This window comes from Apteryx rowi, unplaced genomic scaffold (genome assembly GCF_003343035.1).
Source record: "Apteryx rowi isolate R43461 unplaced genomic scaffold, aptRow1 scaffold_31, whole genome shotgun sequence".
In the NCBI taxonomy this organism is placed as follows: domain Eukaryota; kingdom Metazoa; phylum Chordata; class Aves; order Apterygiformes; family Apterygidae; genus Apteryx; species Apteryx rowi.
In genome coordinates this window covers 2,524,386-2,549,144 of record NW_020449530.1, presented here as the reverse complement: position 1 = coordinate 2,549,144, position 24,759 = coordinate 2,524,386, and the positions used below count along the sequence as shown (strand labels likewise).

The following is a 24,759-nucleotide window of genomic DNA, read 5'->3' as shown; positions in this document are numbered from 1 at the left end:
CATGCTGTTTGTCACGAATTCAGGACCCAAGATCAGCTCGCGCCACTTCGCCCTGCAGTGCTACAACAGCTGTACTGGTTGTTGGAAGCAGAGGGGAATGGCGTGGTGGGCCAGGGGCATGTGCACCCTGCGCGATTCTCTTACCTCCCTCAGGATTCTGAAGGACTCTGTCAAGGCCTTGTTCACAGTCCCCACTCCTTTTGCCTGCAGTTCATCCACCAGCTGTTTAAAGTGCTGGCAAGAAGAGAGACAAAGGCAGCGATGAGTTGCAGGTGGAGGCAGGACACTTTTATGGACAGGGAGAGAAAAGGGTAACCTAGAAATTGGTTAGATTTTATTTTGCCCTGATTTTGTTGTAAATGAAACCCTCAGAGAAACTCACAAGATGGAGAGCATTCTTGGTTGTTTTTTTTTTTCCTAAAAGGCTGCAGGATCCTTTGAGAAACTCTGCTGAGACATCACCCTCTGGAGTTATACTCTGTGACACATAGCTAAGCTGGGAAAGAAACTTGGAGAGAAAGTTGCTTGTTGAACACATGGAACGGGCCATGTGAGGATGTACTACTTCATCGTATCAATACACACAGGGAAAGGAAGAAAAAAAAAATCTAAGAGCTAAAAATACAAGTCAGCCCAGAGGGTGGTGGAGCAGTCAGACACAAACTGACCACCTTGGGGCTGCAGCTGCTGAGCCCTCCTGGATCAGAGCAGCAAAACCCCTAGTCACAGAAAGTGTACTGGGGAAGTACTCTGGCAGAGGGTCAGGCCAGGCTGAGAACACATTCACTGGAAGAGGGCTGATTTTTCTCCTTTCTGAGGGCTGAGAACATGGGGTTTCAGAGAGCCTTTGCTTCTGCTTGTGGTTTTGCCATGGCAGGTTCACTTGTGCTCCAGCAGAGGTGGTGCAAAGTGTGTCGGGACCTAGGGAAGCTGGTTGTTGCCACCAGCTGACCTGGTATTACAGCAGCTTTGCATAGGCAAAGGCATACCAAGGAGCCAGGAAAAACCACTGCTTTGGAGCCTGTTTCTGAACTACAAACCCACATGCTTTTGGGAGATAGTTGTTTCTTGTCCCTAGAGTTTCATGCCATCCTAACCCTATGTTCTTATTACACTAAGAGAGCTAACCTAATAGTGTCAATGGGAGTCTGATACTCACCTCTCTGTTATCTCTGTCTGCTTGGACCAGGATACCCTTAAAACAGGGCTCAATAAAATGAACATAATCATTGTACTGCAAAGACAAAATGAAAAGAAATGGGTTATAATCGGGGAAGAGGGGAAAAAAAATCAAACTGGGATTCATAAGTGGACATTCAGAAGAACAGTAATGAGTATTATGCTGCTTTATTCATTTTCCCTTGAGAATTGTATGTAGTGATCATGGCAAACTATAATTTTAATAAATCCTGTTTTTTTTTAAATAATGTGTTAATTGTAATTTTTTGCTAAGTTCCATCTGGGCACATCCACATGTACAAAGCTAATGTTTTTTTCACTCAGACATCCCAGAGTCCTCCATATCCTCCAGAGTTCTCCATACTAACTTGTGCTCCTGGCGTCACTTCCAGCACTATTCGCACATACTTTTGACTTCTGGAGATGTTATGTGTCCCCAGCCATCAGCTGAAGCTTGCAAATGACTTTAGCCTGAGCTCTGATGTCTCTGGCACACGGCTGAATGACGACAACCGATCAAGTAACCACACATCAGCTAACTGTGATAATCAGTGGCGTGTGCTGCTGGACATGAAGCAAAACATACCAGTGTAAACCTCTTTCACTAAGGTCCAGATGAGTATATTTACCATATATTTACAGATGACCTTTCCAGCTCCTTAATGACTTCCCTTCCATTCTCTGCCAACACTGTTCACTCCTCCATCCAGCCATCTATATAAAGACAGAGCTGTGACCACTGGAGTTTCTAGCTATCTTACACAATGAGAAGCTATCAACAAAAAGCAGGCTGTATCTTGGTGATCAAGCCCATAAAAACTTGTGTTGGAAGGCCTGAGAGAGACAATGCTTGAATTAACTTTGAAAACTATGAGGTGAGCTGCCATTTGCCTTTAACCTGGCACAAAACCCCCCAGTCTTGATGTGGATTGTGTAAAAGCTTTGCTTTCTGTGGTCACTTTTGCTGGTCCTTTGTGGGTAACAAGCCCACCCTCATACTGGCCATGGTCATAAAGAGGGAGAGAGTAACTCCTACGCAACCTGACCAAACTCCATACAGGGCTTTGCAAATTGGCCCTGAACTGGATTCCAGCCTTAACTGGTGCACAAAATGGCATATGGCAGTAATTGCCTGACCTGGAAACATTATGCTGAGGGTTATACCACTTCTGACCCAAAGCACAGTGTTATGCTCTGCTATGCTATGTGAATTTACTAGTTCAGGTCCCTGTTGGGTCAGGTATCTCTTTACAGCACTTCATTATCTGTTGCAGTCACATCCTAAGTAAAAAGATGCATCTGGCATCCTTCATAGAGGAAATGAGATGACTTAGCAGCCACCCTACCGATCCCCCATTATCCCCCATCCAACATGAGTACTAAGTGTTGCAGTTACACCACTGTAATGTCATCTGTAGTTTGCTAAGGGGACATGAGGGACAAAAGACAACTCTGCACTGAAATGAGACATACTTACTGCAATGATGTTGACAAAGTCATTTTCTCCCAGGGTATCTAAAATAGTGGTGATGGTGTGTTTGGCAATGGTCATCCGCAGGCCCTTCATACTCCCACTGACGTCCACAATAATTACAATATCTTTGGGAGAGGTAGCTGCTTGGATATACCTTTATAAGAAGAGGAATACGCTGAAGCAGGGTGAACACAAACCCCAGTATAACATGTACCACAAGTGCAGCTATCCAGCAGGGTTGAGCTGGGGATCTGATGTGGTATCCAATGCAGAAAAGTGTGAGATTGGGGCAGGGCCCTACCTTGTTGCCCCACCAACCCCAGTGTCTCATTTTCTGCATTGACAAGCATTGGGCCTGCTGCAGACATATGTCCAGATACCGCTGAGAGTGACAACTGCTAAACCGGCCTTTAGACATGTTGAGCAGACTGAATAAATGCCACAAATTCCTGGAGTCTGAACAGCCCAACCCTCTGGTCATAGAATTATGAGGAGAATGGGACAGAGGAAGGATACATCTGCGATAATTTCCATTTGGTATATACTAATGCCTGTCTCTCTGCCCAGCCAGAGAAAGCTGGGACTTCAGGTGACAAGCCAGACTCTCTAACCTGGTATTGCCTTAGTTCATGTACCCCTCAGCTCTCCCAGGAACAGCGTGGGGCAGCAGCTACTGATCAGCTGCCTCACCAAGGTGTCACCAGGCAAGGTCTGTTCCCTTGCCATTTTGCTACCTGTTTTCCAGAGTAGGGAAGAGGCTGGAAAAGAGGGAGCAGAAAAGTGCTTTGACCAAGTTTCTCCAAAACTCTTACCAGCCACGATTCCTGCAGTCGAAGGAGATGACTCCATTCTCATCTGGTAACCATTTTATTCCTGAAGGGAGCAGCAAAGGGAGCAATCAACACACAGAAACAGGCATCTGCTCCCTGTTCCCCAGGCACCAGCACTTCTGTTATTCACTGCTGAGATCCTGCGGGGTCACGCAAGTCTGGCCAGCAGTAGCAATGGCCGTTCTGCAGAAATACCAGAACTGCATGGTCTTTGGCAGTTCTCAGAAAACTGTTAATTAAATTTCTATTCAAAAATATACTTAGATATTGGCTGGTACCTGTAAAATCTATTCAAATCTGGGGAGCAGTTGCACTTAATTTAAGCTTTCTGCCATTTTGATGTAGTTCTCAACAACATCTTTTCTCCTTAAGGAGAAGAAAAGGATAAGCATAAAAAAAGCAGCGGAGATGGGGACATGTCCCTGATTCTCTACTAAAGGCTCTGTCACTGTCATCTCTATTTTCCCCTTCTACAGCATGTAACAGGTCACACAAGGGCACAAGAGCCATCTGACAGAGGGGGGACAAGGCCAAGTTACAGCTGCAGAGGATCTTGGGGGCTCTTCCAAGCATGGATCCTCCCTCTTGCTCCATAACCTTGCATGCCACTCACAGCTGGTGAGGGGAGAGCAAGTCAGGCTGCTCAGCTGCATCTGGCACGTGTGGTCTTGGAGACAGAGAGAGGCTGTGATGCTGTAGCTGCAGCTAAAAATCACAGGAGAATGAGACTGGAAGCTGTTGTGCGACTTCCAAAGCCAGTCTGAGGTATTTGAAGACCCTGTCATGGTATTTTGTGAGCTTTTTAGAGGGCAGTCTGCCTGAAGCACACCTCAGCAAGCAGACTCCTCTGGAGTCACAAGTGCAACGTATCTGGGAGGCTGATCCACATAAGAAATAAGGGTTTCTGTCTACCATGGATGCTCTTCCTTTGCCTAAGTGGCAGAGGTATGTGCATCAAGTCTTTCTGTTCACTGCACACGACCCTTCATGGGGCATGTTATCTCCAAGCTTCCCAGACTGGGATCTTTCACAGCACATTCCCCTTCCTGCAATGCTCATGCTTTGAGCTGGAAGAGCTGAGCAGATATTTCCTCTTTTACCTGGGTAAAGCCTGAAGAACCCAGTGGAGCTGCCAAAGTACTGCCAGGTCAGTGTGGGGTCCCTTTCAAAATTGTCCAYGAAAATAGGATTCAAAGCTTCTGACATGTAAACTCCATTCAGAATGTCAGGGTCTGCAGGGAAAAAACAGGAAATGGGGAAAAAAGCATGCAAAAGAGGGGAGGAAGCCCCCCACCTCAGATGGAGGAGGGAGATGGGGACAAAGAGCCCTGGAAAGACTCAGGGCCTTGTCCAAAGGTCATTCCTTGTGCTCTGCACAAAGTCATGCTCCCTTACTAGGGTCACTTGCCTCAAAATGACACCTATGCCCTTGGTACAGCTTTCCAAGAGACACTGTAAAGGGAATTGATTGCATCATTCAAGCTAATCCTGGAGGTCAGCTCACCACTGGCAACTGCAGGTGATCTCAGCTTGGTCATATGCTATCCCCATTTCTCTTTCTGGGCTTGTCTACCCCTGGGCATTACAGGGCTCTGAAAAACTCACAACAGCCAGCACTGTGCAGTATACAACCAGCACAACATACAGACACAGCTGACCTGTTACCTAAGATGGCATGTGCGGCTGTTATAAGGCAACTGCCTGGCACAGCATTAAGAGGAGCAGCCTTTCTACAAAGTTTTTAAATTTATGCTGGTTCCCAAACCTCTACAGGACACATTGTAGTATGACGCAGTTCCCTAAGACAGAGGAGCCCTATGGTTTACATGCCATTTCTTTCTCTTTTTCCCTCATGTTTCTTTGATTCTGTTCTTCTCTTGCCTTCCCTTTCCATTTCTTCCCCCAGCCTGAGCTGTTCTCACTTGCCCCTGAACTCATCAGAATCAATATAAAGTTGCAAACTTGCATGAACTCATAGGAGGCCATGTATCTGTAACACCTGATGTTGACTCAGTGCCTCAGGAGATCAAACGGAGCAGCAGCAATAGAATAAAGAAATTATAGGAAAGTGGTCGTCATAGGATTAACTGCATTAAAGCTGAACAGGATGAGGCCATGACCCACCACTTCCTGTTCAGTCACTTTACGAAAGGCAGCTTTAGTCAAAATAGGGGCAAAATTGAATTGCGGCTCCCCGGTGGTGAAGCTAAAGTAACTCATGCAGGAAGGGGAGCCAGAAGAGCTGCAGAGAGTGAGCCTTGGTGCTCCTGCTGACATTTGCTAGAGAGGGAGTGAGTACTCCCAGGCATTGTACAGACAAGAAATCAGCTAGCTGGGCAGTGCCTCTCCCCTCCAGCAGAGAGAAAGGTCTACGGCTGCCTCTTGCAGCAGCCATTTGGCCACCTCTGTGTGCCACTGTAGGCAACAGCCCACTTTGTTCACCTGCAGCCAGCTCTGCTGGTGGTAAAACTGATAATTTTCAAATTTATCTTCAGCTCAGTAGTACACATCAATCCTAAATCCAGCAGCAAAACTAAGCCAAACAGTGTTAGTGATCATCATTTCAACCCAAATCATCCCAGGCCCCACAGACATCACAAGGGTCAGAGTTGTCTCAGATGAAGGGCCAAGGGGCGGTTGCTGACAAGACAGATGGCTGCTCAAATTATCTGGACTCCTGTGGTTTTGAAACCTAAGTCAGGCTGTGTTTGACCAGAGTGGGAGAATTCCATATCAAAAGTCTAGGAATCACATCGATCTTTCTTTGTGCACAAAATTTTAGTGTCCAGGGCTGTCAGACCAGATGAAATTAATTTAAAATTGTGAGAGAAATAAAAATCCCTCTATTGTCCCCCTAAATAATGTAGCAGTTGTGAGCACAATCATCAATGCCTGCCCTCTCTGGTCCTGAAGCTTGTAAATGAGCTCAGTCTATGAGAGAAGTAATGGAGCTTTTTTTTTGCCAAAATGTTTACAAGGAGAAGAACTGATGGACAGGCTGGCAAAGAGCCACTTCAGGCAGCTTCAAATGTTGACAGAAAAGAGCAGCAACCTAAAGGCAATTGTCATCAGGTGCCTCGGCCTCCAGAAGAAACAAGCAGCGTGCTGGCCTGCCAAAGATGGGCCAGTTTCTGGTGTGTAGCTGTAGCTGTGTGAATGTGCAAGGAGGAAAGGACACAGACCAGGCATGAAAGAGGCTGTGTGAGCCTCAGTGCTTGCCTTGGCTCCTGCAACTGCCAAAGGCTTGCTGAGAACAGAAAACAGCCCAGAATAGCCATGTCCCAATAGCAGCTGTGAATTAACCCCCCACAATAAACTCACTGGGAATTAGGAGTGTCCTCATGAGACATTAGAGCCTCATAACACAAAGGTACGTGAGCTCTAACTTCTCTGTTGAAATCAGTGAGATCTTTGGCACCCAAAGGCCCTGATGGATCTGGCCCTTTGTGCAGAGTAGCTATATCCGGTAAATTCACACCACAGTTCATTTCACTGCTTCTTTGGTTTGGTAGATGAACCCTGCGAGACTACACTGCCTACTTCAGACAGAGGACTGTCCACCATTAGAGGTCTTCCAAGAATGGATTATACCAAAGCCCTGTCACAGTAGCAGACTGCAACAGTCTTGACTGTGACTTGGGACAGTACCCTTCCAGCTCTATTTTCTATTCTGTCAGCTGTCTTTCTCTTTTGTCCCATCCTTCCTTTCAGTATTATTACTACTTGATAGCTTCCATAGCCGCTGACTAGTAGTGAGAAAGTAGAGTCCAGCAGAGTCCATTACCTTTGTTGTAGACATTAGTGGGGAGCTGGATATCACTATATGTTGTGTTCACCAGTAGATTATTGAAATGCTCGTTTGGCTCCAAAATAAATTCATCTCCAAGTTCCACATAATTATCATTCTCATCCTTCTCATTAATCAGGAGAGAGTTGTAGTAATCAAACTGTTGATGAAGACAATGGAAAAAAGAAAGGCAGCAAGAGAGAGAATAAGACAGATTATTATCAGTACTGCCTGAAAAAAAAACATTAAAATATAAAAAGGAGACATCTGGAGAATTTGGGCTTCGAATCAGGTCAATATGAGCAGCAAAGGAGAGCCATTATCAACTGAAAAGTGGTAAGCTACCCAAATGATGGTTTCTGTCCAATTTCTCACTGTCAGGTGCCCACATGTGATGGAGCAACATCATAACTGGCATCAGTACTCATTCAGATTGGAAGCCCCTGAAGAGCCACTTAGAGCAAAGGGACATGGTGACAGATCCTCATGGTTCCTCAGCTCAGAGGTATTTAAGTGTCTGTGTGTCTGGCTCCTGGGTTTTGCTATAGGGTGTGCTGATTCTGAGCTTACTTGCCCTGTTTCTATATCTATCACCTACTGGAGTAACTCCTGATGCAAATGCAACTAGGATTATCCCCTTGCTGTGCCACTCCAAGCAGCAGGAGCTCGTCAAGAGCAAAGGATAGAGCAGAAGGTGCTCAAAGACAAGGCAGTTACCCTCCCTGTAAAGGCCATTCAGGGTTTAGTATGTACCAACCCTTTGGCGTCTCCAGGACTCTCCCCCTCAGGTAACAGATGCTTTAAAAGTGATTTTGTGTACTTTATTTCAGGTCAGAGGTTACTGAAGGATATATATTCAAGTACTAAAAGTACTTAGGGGGTGTGAACTGTGTGTGTGAACACAAGGTCATGTGCCTTGCTTTACCCATAACCCTTACTGTGGATGCAGCTGACTTAACCAATGACTGTAACATGACTCTTAAAGAGGTAGGAGAGGTGAAGTTAATATCTAGCTCGATTTCAAGAAGCATTTTCATTCCCACCTTTTCACCAGCATAGACAGGAATACTTGCAGGGGTAGCTTGTACTTCCACTAGGCTCCCTGTGCTTGTACTGCCAATAATGGACTTCATTAATCAGTTTTCAGTTCTGTTCCTTTCACCAACAATAACCCCATAGCGCTGCTACAAACAATTATTAACAGAAAGCCAGTTATCCAGACTGTATGGACAGCATCAAACTTTCACTTAATTGGGAATCCTGACAAGTGGGTGCCTGCATGGTAGAGAAAAGATGATGGGAGTTGGTGAGAAAGATGGTGGGAGACTCAGCTCATTGGATTAATAGTTTGCTGTGGATATTTGTCATATCTTAGGTCTGACCTTTGCAAACAGCATCCTCCTCATTGCTCGTACACACTCAATTTTTAGCCCATTTTCCAGTCAAGTAACCCACAGAACACCAGCTAATTTGCACTAGCACATTACATGGATAATGACAGCTGGTATGCATAATGACAACTTACTGGTATGCAGTAAGAGTAATATCTGTAACAACACACAAGCCACTGCTTTCCTAAATCCTTCCCATCCTTGATCCAAAGGGTCTCATCACCTTTTCTAAGGAGGGGAGAATTGAGCGCTAATTCCCCATGAGGATTGCAGCAGCTGCTTACCCAGCTCCCAGGTGCTAATCCTTATCCCTTTTGAGGGGCTTCAGGACCTTCAAAGTACTGGAAATGCCCAAGCAGCAGCCTAATGCTATAGCCGCTTTGAAGCCTGATGTTTCATGGTTAACTTGCTTCTCTAGCCATTTCCAGTTGAGCATTAAGAAGCTGGGTTTGTGGTGTAACATGCCAATATAGGAAGGAGGGAACAGTTCTAATTATCTGTCATACTGTCTTCCCCCCTGCCAAAATCCCAGTCTCACCTGCTGTGCATGCATCCCTCCCATTTTTGTAGGATGGCAAGGCAAGGAGGTCTAGGTCAGCATTACTAGGCTTGGGACCTGCCAAAGGAGTCACTTAGACTACTTTCTAGTAAGACAAGCCGAGGGCCCTGAAAACAAGGAAACTCCTAACCTGTCTACGAGCCTGAGGTGAGTGGGTCCTGTCTTTTGGCTAGTCTCTCTGAGGGTATGGGCCATATTTTGTCACTGACAGGTATAAACTTACCTCCAGTGAGGAGTTGTATTCATGGTTCAGATCTGCATCTTCTGCTGCCTCCACCAACCTCTAATGCAAACACAAAGAAAGATGAGGGGTGCTGTGGGAAGCACACAAGAAGCTTTTACAGCAGCATCAGTTATTCCCTGACCACACTTAGTGAGAGAACAGCAACCACCTCCATCCACACAACACAAAGTCACAGGGGCTATAAACTTTCTTCCTTCCCTCTTTTTCTGCTGGCCTGTCATTCTGTCCTCCAACTTTACAACCTGGAAGACACTCACAGCTATTTCTTTCAGAGTATGTTCACGCCTACTTACTCCAGAGTCCGTAATAATCTCCTGAGCAATCATAGACATCACAGGACATACACATACAAACAGACACATGTCCATTTAAAGAAAAAACAGCCAGAGATTTCATCTCATTTTCCAGGGGCCCTTCCAAAAAACCATGGGAAAGGCATTTCAAACCAAGCCTGCTGTCAATACCTTGTCAAAGAAACAGGCCTTGTGGGAGTATCAATCTGCTATTGTTACTGAGACAAAAGACCACAATTTTATTTCTTACAGGGCTCAGTGACGCCATGGCCATTTATACACTTTTGCCATTTATGGAAGCCAAAATAATCACTGGTATTCTCCAGTCTGATGTTTCAGGGCACTAATTCTCACTTCGTACAGACTGGGAAGGAATGCAGCCAAACATGTACAAGTTTTCAGAGTTCCACAATTAGTGGCAGTCTCAGCAAAACTACTTTTTTGGTGCTTCACAACGGATAAGGCAATCCAAACTCTGGGAAAGTCTGGCTATGAATTTGATGTTATGGGCCAAAGCCCTGAGTCTAAACATGCCCAAATTTAGCTTTGAGATTCAAATGACGTGTTTCTGGATCGTTTTTACATATTAAATGCTTTAAGCTGTCAGGGCTCTGACTACAGAAACATGCTTCTAAATATAAGGGAGTATGTTAGATCCTTGGATGCAAGAAGAGGGGCCATAACGATTACCTGCTCTGATCTCCAATACAGAAACAGTTAAAGAATATTTGTCACCTCCTCCGCGTTTCCCCAGGTACACAGCTGGAAATCCAAGTGCGTTACTTGCAGCTCATGTTCATGAGTTTTCCCCTGAGCCACACACAGAGCTGAAGCAAGCTACTAGTCTTCAATGACCAGAGTGCATTATGTACAGATGAACTTTATTTTCATTTGTATGAGGCTTTTCTGTTTAAACAATTATAGAGTTAAACCTCCTTCTCCCAAAAGAGCGTTCATTCCCTCATATTTATTTCTAGATTTTGTTTTTTTACTTATTTCTTACTCTAGGCTAAGGGAGAAACCAGTATTCCCTTGTCTGTATGCCCACAGCCTTCCACCAGTGTCTACTTAAAGCTCAGAAGCCAGCTGCACCAGCAGGCTTTTGGTGGGGTGAGGAAGCCCTTGTGTGACCTCTACGCCCACACAACTCTGGCACAGGAGGGGAGCCAGCACCTGCTGCTCTGGGGCCAGCAGAAGGGGCCTTCCTTCCTAGAGCCCCATGGTCATACCTCAACAGCTTCGACCTTCCTGCGGAGCATGCTCTCCATCTGCTCTGAGAACTTCTTCACCAGCTCCAAGCCGTCCACCTCTTTAATCTTCAGTGTTGGCTCCACATCTTTGTATTTCTACCCGATGGAAAGGAGAAAATCCTGCTGAGCAGGAGGCTCACAAGGAAAGGGGTTAATCTATTATCGCTATTCTCTTTGGTGAAGAGAGATGTGTTGAGAGGAATGGCCCAGTTTATTTCCTCCTCTTGTCTTTGTGCTGCCTCCCTTTTCACCCCATAATTTGGGCACCTGCAGATAACCTGCCATAACACTGGTGCCTGAAAATCAGGGTAAAAAAAATAGAAGGCCAGCTTTCAAAAATCTAAAGTGTGTTGTGCTTACATCAGTAATAACATTATATGCATCAGAGACCTGAAACTGAATCAGCCACAGGGACAGATTTACTTAGGGCAGAGGGAGCTGTGTGCTGTCATTACATTGCCCTCCATGTCATACACGCCCTGGGGCACTGGTGGGAGGGTCACACTAGTGAGCGTCCTTTCCTTCCACAGCACCATCATATCTGTAGCATATCTTGTCAGTTCTCCAGCAAGATGGGTCAGCGGGCTGCTCAGTGCTTTAGGCAAGAGATTGCCAAGGAAAAGTCAGGGAGACAGGAACCGTGCTATTTATTCAGAACACATGAGCATATTTTGGCCAGGAGCAGTGCAGAGGTGACTCCGAACAACTAGGAACTGCAAGCATGGCAGAGATGCAGCAATGAGGAGGGTCCAATAGCTTTAGAGTTGGCCAGGTTTTTCTGACTGTTTCATATAATCTAGGCATTTAAAGCCTGAGAGTAGTCCCAAACTGGGTAATTATAATCTGCCTCCCTAAGCCTGATCTTTTAAGATTGGATGCAATGGCCTTTATTTCTTCTCAAAAAATCCCAAAGCAGATCGAGATAGGCAGAAAGAAAGGGAAAAAACAAAAATAAAAAGCCCAAAAAAACTGCAGAAGGAGACAAAGTGATTAACCTATTTCAAAAAAGACGGAGCCTTATCTCCCTGGCAATGAGTGTTCCCTGAAAGTGCAAAGACAAGTGATTAGATTTCCCTGGTCCTTCATCATCATTTCTCTCTGCAGCACATACACATCCCCTCCATCCTGATGCAGGAAATTTATTCCATCCTATAAGTTTTGTCATGTTCCCTTCTTCTATCAGCACCACAGCAATCTCAGCCAGGGCTGTACTTCTCGCCCTGGTACAAAAGGAGGTTAAAGGGTACAGGACAGCAGGGGCTTTACTGACACTCCTGAATGAGAAGAAAGTGGGAGGGAGTTTGCATGTCCTTAGGGTGAGCAAGTGAAGCTCGTTTTGTTCAAGAAGCTCATTGATCATTAGGGAAGGCGGCTGAGCATATGCAGAGGCAGAAATGCCTTGAGGATGGGGCAGGCTGAGTAGGTCAGGCAGAAATAGAAGCAGCATCCAGCCTGCAGCAGACGTGGCAGGGAGGCTGCTCCTTCTGCCTGATGTGATTAACAGCAAAGGTTTTACTGGATTAAAAACACCAGACCTTGCATCCACTCTGCTGCAGCTGGGTAGCAGGAATGGATGGGGGAGAGGGAAGGGCTGAGCACAAAGGTTAGTGCAACCATGCTGCCAAATGAGATGTGTAACAACCCCCCCCCCMCCACCACCACCCCCACAGAGGGCCCTGGCTGATGACGAGACCACAGCACACATCCCAGCTGCTGCCTGTCCCATTTAGCTCCATGTCATGGTGTTGTCAGAAGGGAAGTGATCTCTGCCATGCTACACTTTCATCAGGCCCTCCTCAGGGGGGAGGGTAATCTCTCCTGGGAAAGCTACTGAGGGGGGCAAACCGCACTAGCAAGCACACTCTTTACAAAGTGACCTACTGTCGGTTACTTTGGGTCATATCTTGAATTAGAAAGAATTGGGCTTTTTACATCTCAATTATTTTATGTGCCTTTGACACATTGACAAGTACAGGTTAACAGGGTAAAAGTAATCAGGAGCAATCAAGAGCAGCCTGCTAATGTCATGCTCGCATCTGAGCTCTGGGAACTAGCCAGAGCTGGGAAAACACCGCAAAATAACTCTCTGCAAAATTTTAGCTGGCTAGTTCAGGGAATACACCAAGTTGGAGCTCAGATCCCCTTTGAGCTTGTTTCCTACAAATGATCCAGCACACCATTTTGTATCTGTATTCCTGCCACTAAAGTCATCTGCTATTAATGAATACATATCGCAAGAGTTCCTCAAGGTAGGCAACAAAGTAATACTTGTGACTTCAATACCGGATACCATGGCTGAAAGTACTGGGTAGATGTCAAGACAGGTTCTTGTCGTCAACTGAGATTAACCAGCACAACCCAAGTTCAGCACTCAGGTTATCAAATCTTTAGAATTTACAGTATGGGAATCACCTATAGGCTTAGAAAAACTGGCTGATATGATCTGGTATTGAAAAGAGACTAAACCTTCACGGGCTGCTTGTGAACTTGTGAACTTAAAAATTTTCTCACATTCATCAGGTACTTTACTCTCTTAAAACAGTAGGAACAATTCATTAAGATTCCCCTTCAACAGGGAAGGGGGTGGTGATTTAAAAGCAGAAGACCCAGAATTCAGTATCCTACATTTCATCTGTGAACAGAGATATGGATATGTCACCAAATACATTTTCTTGTTCCCACCTCCACGAAATTTAGCCCATTGAAGTACACAGTGTTGCATTACCCACTGCTAGTGAAACTATATTAAGAGTGTGAAAGACAATTCATTCCATCCTCACCCAGAAAAATGTCTCGACTCCAGTTATTTAATTTGTCTGTGCTTCACCATGTATTTATTTGTAGTGCTTTCTAGTAATTACATAGCTGGAGCCAAACCCTGCTGTCCTTTCTCAGTCCTATCCACCACTGAAGGCAATTGGGACCTCAGCTACAAAAGGAAGTAGGAAGTAATTCTGAAATATTTATCACATGGCATTAACTCAGTAGAGCAAAACTAAAATCACTGAAGCCAACTGGTGTTTTTTTCACTTGCAGGGAAGTCCTGAGAAGCCCAGAAACACGTGAGACCTTCTCAGTACGGCTGTGGTCTGCAGCCCCAGACCCCAGGAGGGTGCCTTTGGTAGCTGCCTAGGCAACAACAGCAAGAGGACTATGGCAAACAAACCAAATGAGCCACAGGCCACCAATTTCTGTTCACCAGCTCTGTGGGATGTTACCACCCTTCTAACTCAGCCTTTCACACAGCCCCTTCGCTCCAGCTGTATTGCCCTCAGCAGTCCTAGACCACTTAGCATTTTAGTACAAATCCATCATCACTGATCTAAGCTACTACGCCAGACTGGTGAGCGAGCTTGCCTTGGTACCCGGCTTCGTAATATTCAGTGGAATACAATGAATGCTTCAGTCATAATGCAAAGCAGCTCTTAAGCTTTTGCTACGTCTATGAGGTTTGATTTGATGATATACCAACTGCTTGGGGACTAAGAGCCACCTCGGGGCTTTCTTAATGCTCTCCAGTCTGGGGGAGAACCTGCCCTTCTAGATTCAAGAGATGTCTACTGATTCACTGGCTCTCTAGGAGAAATACAATCCAGGAGGAAAACTAAACATTTGGGTTCACAACATGCTATTTCGTTTCTTTTGGAAAAAAAGAAAAAAAAAACATATCCCCAAACAAACCCAAAGTCAAAGGAAACACATTAAAAATTAATAAAATAGAAGGTTTACAGGCACAGCATTCAAATAACTGAAAAAATATGGCTGTCAGAGCAGCAATAAGTTAGTTACTTCATACCTATTAGGCAAAAGGAGAACATGAGGTCAAATGTGAAATGTACTCAGTTTGAATTTTCTCAAAGTCAGTGTGCCCACTGACTTCAGCAAACAAACATAGAGGGAAGAATCTGAGTACAACCCTCAACATTTCATTCCCTACCCTTGTACTGCTCTGCCTATACTAGCACACAAAGAGAAATATACCACGTGAAAAAGAGGCAATGGCCCCAAATTCAAAAAGCAAATGGGGAACACGCATGCTTGGGTTTCTAGACTTTGGAGCATTTAGCTCCCCAGGCATGACTCACTTGTGTGTGTGTGCTGGTGCACTGATCTACATAAAGCCATTTGGGGTCTGCCAAGAGACATCTCAAGGGGCATGAAAATGTTACCCATTAATAAGAGATTTGCCTGCAGTGCTCTAAGTGACAGGGAACTAGATAGAGACCTCCAGGACAGTCCTTGGTTTAAGCAGCTTGTTTGTGAGAAGGTGGCAGACCCAGTGCTTGCCAGGGAAATTGAGGCTGAGGGACAGACTGAAGAAATGGGTGACAGCTGTTCTTCCCCTCTTTCCACAATTCCAGGAAAACAGGGGGAACTGAAAGGGTTTAAGAAGGTGGACTTGAGGGGTAAAAGGCAAACCTAATTTGTTTAAACTGCTGAAGTATGACCACCTTCAGTAAAGTCAGGGCTGGAGAAGACATGCATTTAGGAGATGACTCTTTGCTGGAGAGCATAAACAGAGCCAGGCTGGATCAAGCCCATCTAACCTGTCTGCTGGAAGTGGTGACAGTGACTCACTGAAGAACATTTCCTCTGAGTCATGGGTGACGCTGCATCTCACTTAGTGATGCCCAGAGTCTGCACAAAGCACAATCCCTCTGTGCTACATCCAGGCTCCATCATGTGCGAGACCAAAGCAGACACCTTCCCCTCTCCATCAGGTAAATTGTGAGGACCTGAGCTGGGTCAGGCAAGTGTGATTGTTTTTTAAGGGCAAAAGGTCTGTCAGGTCACCAGGAAAATAAAGCTTTCCCTTGAATTATCTCAGCACGAATACTAGATTGGGTTTGATTAGATTCAGGCTTCTTTTGGGTCAGAAATCAATTTTCTTTGCTTCTAGTGAATTATATCAAAAGCCCTGGCAGTTGTGAATTTTTGTTGAAGAGTTGGATGTCATGACTGTTGTTCTTAGTGGTACTGTAAGTATCATTTAGAGGACCCATATAGCCCCTCTCCCAAAGGGATTAAGATTCAAGCAGACAAAACATTTAGTGTGGACAGAAGGAGGTGAAATGACTGGGTACAATGTCTCCAGAGAGCAAAAACACCACAGCTATCTTGACACCCACCTCAGTGCCACAGTTGCTTTCCCTGGCCTCTGCTGTTGCCTTTCATGAAGCTAGTATTTTCAAGCTAAATCCTTTTCTCCTTATTCCCAATAACATTTGGACCTTAAGGAATGTGAACTCCCTTAATCTGCTAGTAGAAATAGCCACAGGAGCAGCACAGGCTGGCTGTGTTGAAGCAGTCAGAAGGCATTGTCAGCAGAACTTCTTCAGATGAACCTTTACCATCTTTTAGAAAAACTAGTATTTATGGACTTTCTGTGAGACAGCAAATACTTACACAGTATCAGAAACAAGTATCTGAGTATCGAATAACCCCCATCTCCTGCCCACTGGACCTCAGGTGCCCAGAGATGCTGTATCAGGTTGCTTTGCCTCTGACACTACCTTCTGCGGACTTCATGGAGAAATAGGCAATGCAGAAGCATCATCAAAACTGCTAAAGGCCAAATTTTTGCCTGCTATGTCATCACACCATGATTGCCTCATGATTAGGCCAAGAAGTACCTACGTCAGCATTGACAATGTTTTATTGCATAGTGGCACATTCCTCTTAAACACTGACAGTTTTTTATTGCATAGTGGCACGTTCCTCGTAAAAAGGACTAATAGTCAGTATAGACCTTTGCAACAAATACTGAAGATGTTTCTCTGCCAAGTCTGGCAAAGGCAACACTGCAGAAGCCTCTCCCTTCCTCCCTAGCATGCTAGGAACAGGGAATTAGAGGGCTCAGTAGCAAGGCAAGTCAAACCATCCCTTTTTGCACTAGGATGTGGGTATTATTACTATTCAGAGGACAAAAGTTAGATACCTAAAGGGCCTAAGACACAATGCATGGCTTATGTTGAAAAGAAGGATCAGAGAAAGAGAAAAGAAAAGAAACTGGATAGCCACATGAGATAGAGAAGGAGGTATATCCTCTCAGATGTGCCTGGCAGCAATCAGGCCTCTTGGGCAGCGCTTAGGAGAGGCTGATTAATACAGCCCTGCTGGCAGTGATGCAGAGTTCACAAAGAGTGAAAGAGGAGCAGGCAATGCTAGAATAAATTCCTTGCGTCAGATAGTTAATAATTATTAGCTATGCTACAGGAAAACCGCAAGCTACATTGTTTGTTATGTTGAGCCCACACCAGCCATTCATCTCCGATTTTAGAAATCAAAAAGGTAATAGGGCAAATTCTCTACAGCTGCAAACAGGAAAATTCAGCTAAAGTCCCTGGAGATGCACCCGTTAATGCTGACAAAGACTTTAGGCTGGTGCTGCTCAGTCTTTGATTAGCAAACTGGGTGCCCCAGGCAGGAAAGGGAGGCAGCAATCTGCCTCTGGAGGTCACAGCTTCCAGCCCTGCCAAGACATCCATCTCAGAGACCCCGTCCAAGAGGAAGTGAGGAAAGATGGTTTTAAAGGCAAGATTTAAAAAGGGGGGTGTGACTTGATGAATGCCTGGAGGAAGATAAATGAGGCAGCAGAAATAAAGAGGAATACCAGCTGAGGTAGAGGCAGAAAGAGGCAGAAAGAGGCAGAAAGAGGCAGAAAGAGGCAGAAAGAGGCAGAAAGAGGCAGAAAGAGGCTGGGTGATGAAGCGCAGATGAGGGATGAACAGGAGGGGAGGGAGGGAGGGACATGCAGTTAGGAAGGGAGGAGCGAAGAGTCAGTGCCGGGGAGTGGAACAATGACTGGGGAGAAATGTGAGGAATACTGTTAAAAAGCATCAAAAAAAAAGCAGGGGCAATTTAGGTGGCATTTGGTCATGGCTAATAACAGCAGGAGAAGAGTTAGATAGATCAGATTTTCTTTAGTTCAGTATAGCTGGGGGGAACTACTCTGTTCCTGTGGACGTGAAGTCCCATGGTTCTGAAAGTTAGCTGGAGACCTTTCTGTTTTGCCTTTTTCCACTGTAAGTCTTCTGCAGAGGGGAAATCTGGAAGGCTACATGGGAAGAGCATGTGAAGGCAAGGAAATCCTTGCAGCTTTTGCCTACCTTCTGTAATAGGAGAGCGCCTGAATACTTAGTCACAATGGAGTACAGCTCCCCACCAAAGGCGTCTGCCCAAGATTTCACCCTAAAAGGAGAAAAGAGAAAATTCGGTGTAAATAGGTAATAACCTCTAACTCAAAGGCAGAACTTAATTCCAGGGAGTAAACAGGGAAAAATCTGTCTTCCTATGCACAAAATCCTCAATGTTTCTTCTCACCCATTATAGTGACAATGATAACCCTTTCTCCCCAGACTGCCAGTGAAACAAGCAGTAAGGTAGGAGGCAATCACTGATTTTGGACGTTCTCCCCATGACATTAGTCAGCAAGGAGCAACAGTGAGTTTTGGTAGTCTCAGGCACCTCTTGTTGTATCAGAGGATAGAGTTTATCTCACCTAACTTTAGAGGTGAGAGAGTTGTGTGTTTGGTCTTACATATCATCTGGTTTCCTCTGTTGTTAGTAGAGTGAAATAAATAGCTCTCTGGAGATACCCATTTGTCTTTGCAGAAGGAGGCTAGGGTGATGGTCTAGACACCTAATTTTAAGATTGCTAAACAGAAATAAATCTCAGGCCTAAAAGGAGTTGTCAAGATCCATCTCTTCAATTCGGTTCCTAGAGTTTACAGGGCAGAGGCTAGCGAGCTGAATGAAGATAATGCTATCAGTGGAGATACTATGGCTCGATAATGCCTGAGTAGATTCTGTATCTCGTCATTGTAAAACATTACTCCAGTTTGTGCCATCCTGTAAATAACTGATGTTAGCAATAGCTCATGGAGAACACCAGACATTGAAGAGCAGCCTGAAGGCCAAGCCACTCAAATCAGAATAGATGGCTGTTGTAATTGACCGAAGACTTCATCAGAAATCGACTACATGATTCACATTAGGCAGCTCCACCTACACACAATTCCTTTAACAGGGATTCACTTAGGAGAGATTTATTTAATGGAATAAATGGCCTTCTCCACTTATCAGAATATGCTATTTATTTACAGGATAGAGAGCCTTACCTATGGCTTTCAGTAGATTTCTCCCAGCTCAAAGCAGACTTTAACCCCAGGGCCTGACTGTCCAATGCACTGCACCATTTCTGTGGCAGAATAATACAGCCACTGTTAAGATGAGCTCTGGAGCAAAGCCAGTGCAGCGATGGCAGAAGAATCGCAACAATAACTTTAGCCTAGAAAAGCCTATCTGTTTAGTTTCCCCTGTTGTGAACGGAGGCAGACCAGCAGTTACAGGGGCTGATTTAGACCACATGTAAAGCTCCTGCTTTGTACTGCACCTCTCTCCACTAACTCCAAAAAGGGCATAAGCAGAATAGGTACCCTTTATAATCACTCCTTAATTGGCAACGAGGCATTCATTTCTAATCACTGAGTGTGATCTGGCACTGACAGCAGCTGAAATCAGTAAGAACAACTCAAAATTTTTTTTTGGGCTTTGTGTTCTGCATCCTATTTTGACAGCCAGAGCTTTTATCTCTTCATTTCATTCTTAGACCAAAAAGAATACAGGTATTTGCTAGGAAGCCAGGATTTATTGTCCCATATCAGAGTTATTTTTAGAAAGCCTAGAAAAAAAGAGGAAAACAGAAAAAGGGGAAAGAAATATGCTGCAAACGGTTGTAGGGAGCATAGGACCCCACGAAATTCTTTCCTGATTCTTGCAGTGACCAACTTGTTCCCTGAGGCATGAGGTCTGAGGATCTCTAAGTCGACATTTAACTTGACGCCCATCTGCTGATGTTAGTTTATAACTCTTATATGTGAGATACTTTGTGCTGATATTAACCAATGTTCTTCAGGTCTCCTCATCCTTTACTGTAGAAAGCGAAAACCTAAGCATGAGGCTTGGGGTAGTAATTCTAGCAGAGAGACTTGTTTTTACCCTGTTTGCTGAAAGGAATGAGGCACATGTGATCCTGCTTTTTCTGTTCTGTGTTGTGTCTGTGGCTCTGCATGTGACTCTATCCTCCCAGTCCTAATAATTTTTCTGCCCAGCAGGGTAGGAGAGTCAGTGATATTAAGTTCTGACAAGTGTGTGTAGATGGGCAGATTCAGCAGAAAGATGCTATTATTGAGGAAAAGGGGTTGCAATATGAGCTTAGCAATTATCAGTCACTAGAGAAGCCAACCACAAGACACAATTTTATAGAAAATGCAGCTCTGCTGCTCACAGAACTACTTGTCTCTGAAATCCTCAAGTCCCAGTGCCACAGGATTACTCGGCATTCTTGGCTTTCATAAAAACAGGAAAAGGGAAGTTAATTTTTTAGTCTTTGAGGCTATGGCAAAAGAAGACTAAATATGTCAACCTTGAAATTCCAGTAACAGAAGAACTCGGGGAAAAAAAAGTTAGGATTTGTGTAATTTCACCATTGCTAAGCCAGTCTCCTAGGTGGTGAATGCTCAGACTAGGAGCACACTCCCAGCCTGCCCAAGGCCACAGGGCACAGCTCTGGCATGGCATGTGAAGGCCAGGGCAGGACCTCCACAGCTACTTCTGAGCTGCCACCCTGGCTCTGGGGCCACTATTTCTGCTGATGTCCTTGAAGCAGCTCTGCAAGGTGCCATGCTGCAAAACCCACAAGCCTTGGGAGAGGCAAAGRGAGCAAAAAGGACCAAAGGAAGAAGGAAGCACAGAGAGAGGTTTAGAGAGAGGCAACTTTAGAGTAATGATTGGAAAGTTAGGGGAAATGGAAGAATGAGAGGGCACAAAGGTCCTGGGGCCCTCTGGGATAGGACTGAAAAGCAGATAATTGAAAAGGTATGGTGGTATTTCATGGAAGATGAAAAGAAGGCAAGTGAAGAGGCAGAAATACACTGGCATTTACATATATAAAAAACAATTATTTGCCATGGAAGGGAGTGGTCTTAGAGTCCTGGAAGGTTAAGGGCAGTCTGCTGAATTTAAATAGGTTTCTTTGTCTTTTCATAAACAACAAGAGAAAAGGTCAGTGTAAAATTCATCAGGTTGCAGAGATATTTCATCTAAGGCTGCTGGCTCCCAGAACTCAGGAGCAGATGTACAGAGGCGATAGGGGCAGTCAAAAGAGGCCACGCCAGGCTGGTCTGCACCTATCCCGCCAGCATTTCCTTATGTTTCAAGTACCCCAACAAGCAAAGGCTGAGCAGCCAGCCCCAAACCCTCACAGATCTCACAGCTGCCCATGCCATGACCAGCTTATAAGCAGAGGGTGGTCAGGAAAAAAGAGGAGGTGGTTTCTGTGCTGAACTTGCACCTCAGAAATAATAATTGACTGAGCAGATCTTTGCACCATGAGGGTTAAAGCTGAGTGTGTTTTGCAAAGATTTGAATAAGCTGGCAAAGAACTGAGTACACTGCCACAAAGCCAGGCATGACACAGTGAGCAGCACAGGCCTGCTTAGCTTTGTGTCACTTAACGGTGATTGAACCCAGCTGGTGTTTAAAAGCTTTTAGTTTGGTGTCCCCAAAATGTCCTTGTGTAACCTATAGAGCAGGTCCGTTTTCCTACTCCCTTTTGTCCCCTAGCAAATGTATTCTTCTACCGAAATTTCTTTCAAAGGGGCAACTTTGTGCTTTTGTCAAATTCATGCGTGAATATGAAACACCAGGGACTAATTCAGCTGTTGGTCTGGTTTTGGTACCAGGGGAGAGAAGATCTTTTTCCATTGTTTTTTCTTTTTTCTTGTACATGAATAAGTTCCAAATTCTGTGAAGTGATGTAACTGTTTTCTCTGTAGTAAAGGGCTATCACATTATAACCAAACACATCAGAAAAGGATTTGAGCAGAGAGTGCCTGCCTGTAATCCCTGCACTTGTATGCAGTGGCAAAAACAGCAGAAAGAACAGGCTGTCTTCTTAATGCCACAGATTTCAAGACCAAAAGGTATTTCTATGCAGTATTTATTCTGGGCACAGAAAGTTGCTTTTTACTTTACACAGTTTGAAATTATTAGAGGTTGAATTTTATTCTACAGAGAAATGAGAGCAAGAGGGAAATATATTTTGGAATAAACTGCTTCTTTTGCTGCAAAGTTCCTTTTAGATGGACTTTTAAAGTCTTGTTTACCATCACCCAATATTTACTGACAGAAGCACTTAAGAAAATGCAGATTGCTGTAAATCGAAGGCAGTCCCACATGGAAGCAAAGATAATTTCACAGAAAGGCAGAGGTGTGCGGAAGGCTAAGGACTGCTCTATAACCTGTGCATCCTTCTTATGAAACCCAAATCAGAAGCCCTGAGCTGAGGAAGGATTTGATAGCGCAGCCAACAGTAAAGCCAGTGGCAAAATTTCCTGCGATCCCGTCGATAAAACCCTTGAAAGTGGCAAGGAGCCAGTGCAATGCTTGGTTGCATCAAGCGTGCCACACTGGCAAGCAAATTTGCAAGGGTCTTGTTGGCACTTTTTGAATACAAAAAGCTTTTTCAATCTCAGGAAAGGACTTTGGCTCACCTTGGTTGGTGTAGCCAACATACCTCTTTCTAAAACTTGAGGACAACGTTGTGTCCTCTCCAAGCTAAACCCGCTGTCCTATGCGGACGGATATGGCCCAGTTCTTCTTCTCCAGAGAAACTGCCCCACAACAACTTTTACCAACAGTGTTGCTGACAGGTTTTTAATCCTTAAAGGATTTAATTTGTCTAAATCAGCTTAACAAGGTGAGGCTTCTATAAACTCTGTCTGACAAAACCCCCTAGCCTCCTGGGGGGCTCCGGGACGGGACTCACTGCTGACAAAGGTGTCACCTTGCAGCAGCTTTCTGGCCGCGACCATGATGGAGGAGCCATTCGCACATCCTGGCATGCACACAGCTGTGGGGTGCCCTGATGCCTTGCAGGCACCCAAAGAGCCCACATGCAAAAAGGGCATCAAAATTCTCTATATGTTTGCTACCGCCCACACCCAAAGGCAGCACATGCAGGAAATGTGGCTGTGAATGCCTTGTACTGCAGCTCTGCTTCTTGTTTGTATGCTCCAGAGCTTTGGAAAGAGCTGATTCCCCCCTTTTTCAGTGAGATGGAGCAGGAACAAGCAAGGAAAGGTGCTTTGGCCTCTTTCCTCTATGTAGCCACCATCCACCATCCACGTAAATATGCACATATTAAACATACACCTGCTACGTATGTGGACACAAGTTGCTTTTTTGAACGTGCAGCGCACTAAACCAGCGTTAAGGGATCAGTGCCAGCAATATATAATAGCAAAAAGAGCAGGAAAGCTCAMACTGCACAATCTGGATCTTGTATGTGCCAAAGAGATGTGTCTTCACCTGATGCCCCATGCACCTCATGAGGCCAGATCCTGACCGGTGCTATGTATCCTTATTGTCCCTTGCAGGCTACAAACCAGCACTTGAGAGCCCAAAGAGGCTGAGGGCAGGGGGTGGCCAGGTGGCAGGGCGGGAGGAGGCTGCGAGGGGGCTGAGGAGGCTGTGGGGAGAGCTGGGGGGTGATGCATGAGGCAAACACTTACGTCTCCAGTGGTATCTTCATCTGCGCCTTGGTGGCAGGCGGGAGGCAGATGAGGGAGAGGAAAAGCCACGGGGCGGCTCCGGGCCCCATCCTCCACGCACCAACCATCAGCAGGAGGGACAGCCGCAGAGATGTGGGGGATCCCGGCCCGTCCTGCCACTGGGGGACGGTGTCTGCACGTTGCCAGCGGGCTCCGGCATGGCGTGGGGCCAGCGGCTGTGCTGCTGCGGGGCTGAGCCCTCGGGGGATCCTACATCCACCCGGCGTGGGGCCAGCGGCTGTGCTGCTGCGGGGCTGAGCCCTCGGGGGATCCTACATCCACCCGCCCTGGGGCCACGGCTCCTCACTGCCGGCCAGGCTTGGAGGGGCTGCCACGAGGTCTCTGGTGCAGCCAAAAACCCGCCCTGAGCTCTCCGGGGTGGTGCAGAGGGGAGCCTCGGCAGGGGGGTCCTGCGTGGGTGCTGGGTCCGGTGCGGCTCGGCACCCCGCAAGGACAGCAGAGCCCGGCGGGAGTGCCCGGTGGGAGCCGCGGCGTCTGCGTGATCCACTGCCAGCCCTCTAATCCCCTTGCAGAGCAGCAACAGCAGCAGATTTAGGGAAGCGGAGTGGGATAAAATCACCCGGGATTACTCTGATTCCTGAAGACGGGTCTTGGCTTCTCCAGGCGGAGATCAGACTGCCAAGCCTGCTTTAAAGGGGTAGCAACATGCGCCCCCAAAAGCCTCCTCACCTTTGATACCTGCCCAGAAGATGCTCCCCCCCTGCACTGGAGGATGCTTGCACATTGCCCGTCCTCCTCTCTGTCGGGGATCCTCCAGCAACGCGCCACAGGTCTGTGTCCTGGCGCCTTTGGGCAAGCGGTCCAGGGAGTGAGCTGAGTCCCCTCTCTTGGAAATGCTGACCTGCCTCCAGGAGTGTGGGGTGCTTGGAGGGCTCCCACAGCTCCAGCTCTTGGGACGCTAGTGAGTTAATACCACCGTATCTTAGGTTAGCATAGGACCGATGACCCCAGCCACAGACCTGGTATATGACGCACCATCAAACGCAGGTCCAACCCTTGAACCAAAGAGTTTGTAATCTAAGAAGTAATGTCTGAAGACCTCTTACAAGCAAGTCAAGAGGAAAGCAAATGGATAGCAAGAAAGAAAAATGGCATGAAAAAAGGCCCATGCCAGTTA

General features: G+C 45.9%; 1 protein-coding gene across 1 annotated transcript in view; it reads right to left on the bottom strand.

Moving 5' to 3' along the window:
• CACNA2D4 (calcium voltage-gated channel auxiliary subunit alpha2delta 4) overlaps positions 1-23,689 on the bottom strand; it is a 135,960-nt gene extending 112,271 nt beyond the window's left edge. The window contains exons 1-10 of the mRNA XM_026070344.1: positions 23,583-23,689; positions 18,117-18,198; positions 10,987-11,103; positions 9,444-9,503; positions 7,268-7,430; positions 4,584-4,715; positions 3,466-3,526; positions 2,657-2,807; positions 1,160-1,234; positions 145-234 (exon numbers count right to left, since the gene is read on the bottom strand). Coding sequence (XP_025926129.1) covers positions 145-234; positions 1,160-1,234; positions 2,657-2,807; positions 3,466-3,526; positions 4,584-4,715; positions 7,268-7,430; positions 9,444-9,503; positions 10,987-11,103; positions 18,117-18,198; positions 23,583-23,689 — 1,038 coding nt within the window. The remainder of the gene's footprint in view (positions 1-144; positions 235-1,159; positions 1,235-2,656; positions 2,808-3,465; positions 3,527-4,583; positions 4,716-7,267; positions 7,431-9,443; positions 9,504-10,986; positions 11,104-18,116; positions 18,199-23,582) is intronic.
• Between the last annotated feature and the right edge of the window lie 1,070 nt (positions 23,690-24,759).